The 7,502-nt window shown below is 50.5% G+C and overlaps 1 protein-coding gene across 1 annotated transcript; it reads left to right on the plus strand.

Moving 5' to 3' along the window:
• The first annotated feature begins 5,941 nt into the window (after positions 1-5,941).
• On the plus strand, positions 5,942-7,110 carry LOC110338820 (olfactory receptor 13C7-like). The gene has a single exon (XM_021222278.1). It carries the CDS (start codon positions 5,955-5,957, stop codon positions 6,912-6,914), a length of 960 nt encoding a protein of 319 aa, XP_021077937.1. The 5' UTR covers positions 5,942-5,954; the 3' UTR covers positions 6,915-7,110.
• The last annotated feature ends 392 nt before the right edge of the window (positions 7,111-7,502 follow it).

Raw genomic sequence — 7,502 nt, forward strand, 5'->3', positions numbered from 1 at the left:
GAGAGAGAGAGAGAGAGAGAGAGAGAGAGAGAGAGAGAGAGAGAGAAGAGCTCTGGAAGTAACTAAAATAGTAGTGGATGGGAACTTGGATTGTAAGCAGGGGGGGACCCTCCTGCATGAGCATTTGTGGTATCTAGTATCTTTGTCCTTTGCCCTCTGGATTCCTGTAGCCTCCATTTTATCACACTTGCTTTCATGAAAGGCTGAAGGACAATTCTGGGGTTCCCCTCACAGCTAGCTGGCTGTGTCAGTCAGAGCCTGAGCAGTTGCCATCGGCCCTTCTGTAGCAGAGCATTCTGACTCATGGTGCCAGCTCTTTTACACACACTCCCACCTCCCAGCCTCGCTCAGCTTCTCACTTGGACTGATACCCTTGACTCTCCTCCTTGTTCCCAAGTCTCAGCTCTAACAATCCCAGCTTCCAGCCTCCGCCTCCTGCAGTGCCATGCTTTCGTCTTTCTCCCTTTCTTCCTTAGCTCAATGACTATGCCTTGTGTTTGAGGTTCAAGACCCCTAAGAGACAGGTTTAGGGGGGTCTTTGCCACTGGACAGCCTGTTTGCTCTCTGCCCCTGGGTCAGGTGGGTCCCTGTGGCTGAAGTTCTCCCTGGCGCAGGGCATGGAAACTACCTGAGGAGCCTCTCAGTAGCAGATGTGGAAGAACTGCTAAGCTAGGCTGTCTAGGATGAAAGAGCGGGCCAAGCCAGGACGGTTTGAGAGCCCAGCATTCAGACCTCCAGACCCACCTGGGGTCCTCACTCCTCCACGCAGCATGTGTCTGCATGTGTGGTCTCTCTGCTGAGGGGGGGGGCTTTGTCTCCTCACATCATCTGGAGGCAGCCTCCTTCTCCCTGTCTTCCCTCCTCAGAGCGCGGGGCTTCCTGCCTTACAACACCTTGCTCCAGTCGTTTGGTTCTTTCCCTTATGTGAGGGCTTGTACCGCTTCTCCTGGTTATAGGCCGAATCTGTAAATCCTTCTAACTGCACTGAAACCTTTCCAGGAGCCTTGGGAAGGTGTGTGGCTCCAGTGGTATTGTGTCCACATTTGTGGTCAGGAAAACACAACAAATGTGACTATCTCTCTGGGAAATGCTAAGGGTCTGGGGTTCACATCACTTATCCTTGGCAAATCACAGTTACATACACTCAAGCACACATGTGGAACGAGGAGATGCGGGACACGTTAAAATTTGTCTTGACAAATCAAAACCCAAGTATCTCCTGGCTGCTCCGACTGCCGGGCTTCTGTCCAGCGTGAAGGGAAGGCAGAAGATGTGCATCTCTGCTGAGTAGGTTAGTACTGCAGGCTCTAGACTAGGAGGGGTGGCTCTGCCTCCTCCCAAATTTCATAGCAGCTAGGCAGCTAGACCTGGCTGGCCTTGAACTCAGAGATCCACCTGCTTCTGCCTCCAGAGTCCCAGGATTAAAGGCATGTGCCATTGTCTTAGGTTTTGTATTGCTATGAAAGGACACCATGACCACAATTCTTATAAAGAAAAACATTTATGATGGTTTGAATATGCTTGGCTCAGGGAGTAGCAACTATTGGGAGGTGTGGCCTTGTTGGAGAAGGTGTGGCCTTGTTGGGGGAAGAGGGTCATGCGGAGGCAGGACTTTGAGGTAATGCATATGCTTAAGCTCTGCCCAGTGTAAGACATGGCAGCCTTCTCCTGCCTGCCTTTGGATAAAGATAGACCTCTCAGCTCCCTCTCTACCACCGGATGGATGCCGCCATGTTTCCCACCATGGTGACACTGGACTGAACCTCTGAAACTGTAAGCCAGCCCCAATGAAATGCTGTCTTTTATGAGTTCCTTGGCTGTGGTGTCTGTTCACAGCAACAAAACCCTAACTAGGACAACATTTAATGGGGGCTGCCTTACAGTTTCGGAGATTCAGTCCATTATCCTCGTGGTGGGAAACATGACTGACTGCAGGCACACATGGGGCTGGAGAGTTCTACATCTGGATAGACAGGCAGCAAGAGGGGACTGTGTGCCACACGAGGCTTAGCTTCATCATAGGAGACCTCAAAGCCAACCTCCATAGTGACACACTTCCTCCAACAAGGCCACACCTCCTCCGACAAGGCCACACCTCCTCCGACAAGGCCACACCTCCGAATAGTGCTACTTCCTTTGGGCCAAGCATTCAAACACAAGAGCCTACCGGGCCAAACCTATTCAAACCACCACAGCCACCCAGCTCAGTCTTTCCTTTCTTCTCCCTTCTCTCCTCTGCCTCCTTCCACTCCTCCTCTCTCCTGCCCATTTTCCAGTGCTGAGAATGGATTCCCAGTGAGGCAGGTGTCCTACCCCTGAGCCATCCTGTGTGTGCCTGCTTCTGTGACACTCGAGGGTACACTCCCGAGGGCCAAGCCCTGCCTCAGTGAGTCAGGCCTGGAATTCCAACCCCTGTGAGGTGGAGGAAGGAGGACCTGGAGTTTAAGGCCAGCCAGCAGCCTGAGCTAACATGAGACTTTGTCTCAAAATTTAATTAATTGGTGATTAAAAAAGAAAAGAAAAGAACAAGCCCATTCTCTAGACCCTGTCCTGGGTCATACTCTGTGAGTGAGTCCCAAGAGGTCAAGGGAGACCTGCACAGATGAAAGGAAGCCAGACACAGTCATTTTATTGGGTACCCAGTGAGGAATGAGGGAGAGAGATCACAGCCGGTCGCTTCACAGTGCTCAACAGGATAAAAGGTAAAGACTATACATTTTTCACTCAGACCTCCCCTCCAAACCACTGAAGCACAGACTGTGTAGCAGTGGTGGGGCTGGGGAGGGGGCCTGAAGAATCGAGTAATCATTAAACAGTTGTGAACACTGCTGATCCAATTATGTTGTTCAGAGAAAGAGAGAGAGAAAGAGAGAAGGAAGGAAAGGATGAAAAAACCCCAGTCAACAAACTTCCATCTAATTGGATCTTAGGGACGCTATCCCAGAAGGATGCAAAGTTTCTAAGCTGAGGACAACATACTTTCTGAGCGTTAAATGACTTTGGGGACTACATCGGTCCCAAAGAGCTGAGTGGAATTTAAATTGACTTCTAAGGGCAATGTCCCAGCCTTGCATGTTGTGCCCTGAGTACAGGGGGCAGGTGCTGGGGATAGGTCCAGCCCGACCCTTTGGGAGTCACGTGTTCTGAGCTCTCACCCCAGTTCTGCAGGCCCACTGCCCCTGTTTCTGACACAAGCACTTTCCACTCTTTGAGAAATCAGCTAATTTCGGTAGACATGTTCCCAAGCAAGGTAAGTGCAACTTGGATCAAAGCAATGGCAGATTTGTACGAGCAGAGAGCCAACACCTCAGATCAGCCTGTCTACAACAGAGGGGCCTGCGGCAGGGTGGCGGCGTTCTAGAATCACACAGGCCCATGGAGCTGCAGGAGTCCTTAGGCTCGGATCTGAGGAAAGAGTTGGCCAGAATCGCAGCAAGCGGTTCCTGAAACCATTCTGACAGTACCCATGAGCTGGATTTCTGAACTTGGTGCTGGTGACATCAAAGGAAATGTCTCCTTTACAAAACCCGCATTTCTGGGGGAGAATTGAGGGCTGACCAAAGGAGAATGGAAGACCCAGCTGGCTACTACCCTGCCCTGCCCATGTATCACCCAGGCAGTGTGCTCTGTGCCCCGGGCTGTCTTTGGGACTATTCTCACTATCAGCCTTGTAATTGACTCCTGAATGATAATCACCTCTAAGGGACGTTTTCTATTTTTAAAACCTTAGAAGAGACACATAGGCCCTTGCTTATCTTCATGTTGACACCCAACCATTCAGGGATGTTTGGAGGGATGCTGTATAGAAGAAAGACTGATTGCCCTGGGGGGTGGGGGTTTCAGATTAAAGGGCCAGATAGAGGCTACAAGAAGCACAGTTCAGTTCGCTATACTCTGACAGGCAAGCTTGGGCTCCAGGCTTCTCGGGAATGTAGGAAGGAGAAACCACTGTCAGCAAGGGGACAGGTCACTAAGTGTATCTAAGACCTGTTGTGTTCACTGTGGTAACACAATGTTTTACATTGATAATGATGACATTGTTATCCAGGTAATTATTTATTTTCACAACTAGTTCCTTACAGACATTTTCAGCTCTTTAGGGTCAAGTACTGTGCCTTTTTCATTGCAATGTCCCCTAAACCTAGAATTACGTCTAGGTCATAGGCGGTGTCCTGTTAGTGTCTGTTAACCCAGGTTGAGTTACTGTGGCCCTAACTTGGTGATAGTTACTGTGTCTACACACAACAGAACAATGTGCCAGCTTTGCAGTAAGCACTGAGGAGGCCCTGGATGGCCACCTGGGAAGTCCCTGTCATTTCAGTGACTGTGGCCCTGAGTCCCTATGCTCGAGGTTGCAAGCAAACATTCATTACTGCTTTCAGGACTCTTGTGGTACTGTTTGGTTTTGTTTTATCCTGACCCAGAACAAATCCTAGGGTTGAGAGGAACTTAAAATTCTGAGGTGTTCATCAAGCTTCCCCAGAGTGACCAGGGCAGGCTCGGGATCGGTGGGTTGTCAGGAGCACAGCCAGGGCAATGGGGCAGACAATGTGAAACAGAAAGAAGGTGAGGGAGACTTCCCTCAGAGCTCTTGGGCCAAGGGCTGCTCTCCCATCAGACCAGTGGAGAGAAGTGTCAACAGGCTGGTCACTGTGGCATCAATACAGTCTGCGCTGACTCCCAGAGCAATGCCAGTGTCCTAGAGCTGGACTGCCATGGTCTCCAGGAGAGCGCTGTTGTATTCCGAGTGGGTTTCTGCTGGTTTTCATTTGTGTTGTCTACTTGTAGACTTTATTCTCTCCCTGTCTTCCTTTTTCTCTTTCTGTCTCTCTGTCCATCTGTCTGTCTGTCTCCTGAGCATCTGTGTTATACATACATGTATGTTCAAATGTGTATGTGAACGTGTGTGTGTGTGTGTGTGTGTGTGTGTGTGTGTGTGTGTGTGTGTAGGCCAACAGTGAACACTGGGTGTCTTCCTCAGTCACTCACTTATTTACTGAGTCAAGTTCTCCCAGTGAACCTGGGACACGATGGTTTGGCTGGCCTAGCCAGTCAGTTTGCCACAGGGATCCCCCATCTTTGCCTCTCAGGCCCTGGGAAGGTGTGCAGGCCGTTAGGAACATCTGGTTTTCTATCAAGGTGCTGGGTGTCTGAACTTTGATTCTCATGGTAGTGCAGCAAGAACCCCATCCACTGGGCTATCCCCCTAAGGCCCCCTCTCTCACCCACACTTGGTTCTTTTAAAATGTGTGGCCGCAGTTGCATCTGAAACGCTATTCCCGGGAAGGATTTCAGAGTGGAGTGATGGTACCTTCCTTCAGAGGGGTCTGCATCTGCTCCTGTATCCGCTTCTGCTGCGGATTTGAAAGCACTAAAGTCCTAGGAGTGCCGTCTGAAAACAGCACTCGCTAACGCCTGTACCCTCCTGATTTGCCTCAGTGCCGTGGTGCTGCCTGGGGTTCCATTGCAAAGGGGAGCAGGTTTGCTTTGGATGGGTGCCCTGCACACTGGTCCTTGTGCTTCAAGTCCTGTTGTTCCTCTCCACAAGCCTGCCAGTGGAGTCCCAAGTCTCTTGGCAACCTCCACAGGCGGCAAAAACCTCAAGAGCTGAGCTAACGTCTTTGGACCCTTGATTTTTCCCAGAATCTTATCCAAATAACTTCTTATTTCTCTCCAGTGATTTATAGAGATGTTTTATACACTTTGCCATTTTTCTGAATTGTTCCCTGCAGGAGGGATAGTTCAGCTTAACCTGTTCCTAAGATAGAAAGTTAAATATCCCCCTACGGTGTATTTCCTAGAAGTGAACAATTCCATAGAGACCCCAAGACTGTCAATGGTGTCTCCAGCTGCTTGGCAGGGCAAGGCTTTGGCTTGGCTGCCCAGGAGCTTTGGGAGGAAGACAATGTTGATGCTGATTGCTGAGTTCCTGCAGGTTTCAAACCAGATGTACCATGGACAGATCCAATGAGACCGCCTCCTTGTCTGGCTTCATCCTCCTGGGCCTCTCCGCCCACCCGAAGCTGGAGAAAACCTTCTTCGTGCTCATCCTGCTGATGTACCTGGTGATCCTGCTGGGCAATGGGGTCCTCATCCTGGTGAGCATCCTCGACTCCCACCTGCACACGCCCATGTATTTCTTCCTGGGGAACCTCTCCTTCCTGGACATCTGTTACACCACCTCCTCGGTCCCACTCATTCTGGACAGCTTCCTGACCCCCAGGAAGACCATCTCCTTCTCGGGCTGTGCCGTGCAGATGTTTCTCTCCTTTGCCATGGGAGCCACAGAGTGTGTGCTCCTGAGTATGATGGCGTTTGATCGTTATGTGGCCATCTGCAACCCCCTTAGATACCCTGTAGTCATGAACAAAGCTGCCTATGTGCCCATGGCTGTCAGCTCCTGGGCAGGTGGTATCACTAATTCTGTAGTGCAGACATCTTTGGCAATGCGGCTGCCCTTCTGTGGGGACAATGTCATTAATCACTTCACCTGTGAGATCCTGGCCGTCTTAAAGCTAGCCTGTGCTGACATCTCCATCAATGTCATCAGCATGGTTGTGGCCAACATGATCTTCTTGGCAGTCCCAGTCCTCTTCATCTTTGTCTCCTACATCTTCATCCTCTTCACCATCCTGAGGATCCCCTCTGCCGAGGGGAGGAAGAAGGCCTTCTCCACCTGCTCTGCCCACCTCACCGTGGTGATCGTCTTCTATGGGACCATCCTCTTTATGTACGGGAAGCCCAAGTCCAAGGACCCACTGGGGGCAGACAAGCAGGACCTTGCGGACAAGCTTATCTCCCTCTTCTATGGGGTGGTGACCCCCATGCTGAACCCCATCATCTACAGCCTGAGGAACAAGGATGTGAGGGCTGCTGTGAGGAACCTGGTGGGTCAGAAACACCTAACTGAGTGACTGTCACAGTGCAGGACTTCCAAACTCTTCATTGTGTTTGTGAGGAAAGAGTGATGCAATGAAGAGGAGCCACTTCCCCAAGGTTTAGGTCATAAACTCAGCACTAAGACTACAAACAAATCTAGTTTTCTATCAATGTTCCTTAAGCACCGATGCTTCTAGCTACCAGGCTGGAAGGACAAGCCTTCACACCTTTGGAGAGAGTGGCTGGTTGTCAGCTTTGTGCTCAACCTTGGTGGCATTGTAGAGCTACTCTTTCATGACCAGAGGCTGGTGCACATCTCTGGGAAGATGCTGACATACACAATTAAGAGACAGATGCAGAGTCTGGTTCTTGCTGTTCACCGTTTGCCCTGCGTGGACCTGTTGATGGCAGCATGTGCTCTAGTATTAGCCAATGCTTGTGTATGACAAGTAAAATGCAAAAGGGACCAGCAAGGGTAGAGGCACATGCCTGACAATGTGAGCTTGGGCCCCACAAGGTAACAGAAAACCAACTCCCAGGAGTTGTCCTCTAACCTCCTTGGGCATGTTGTGACTTGTGTGTACATGCACACACACACACACACACACACACACACTCACACA

Source organism: Mus pahari, chromosome 22 (assembly GCF_900095145.1).
Source record: "Mus pahari chromosome 22, PAHARI_EIJ_v1.1, whole genome shotgun sequence".
NCBI lineage: Eukaryota > Metazoa > Chordata > Mammalia > Rodentia > Muridae > Mus > Mus pahari.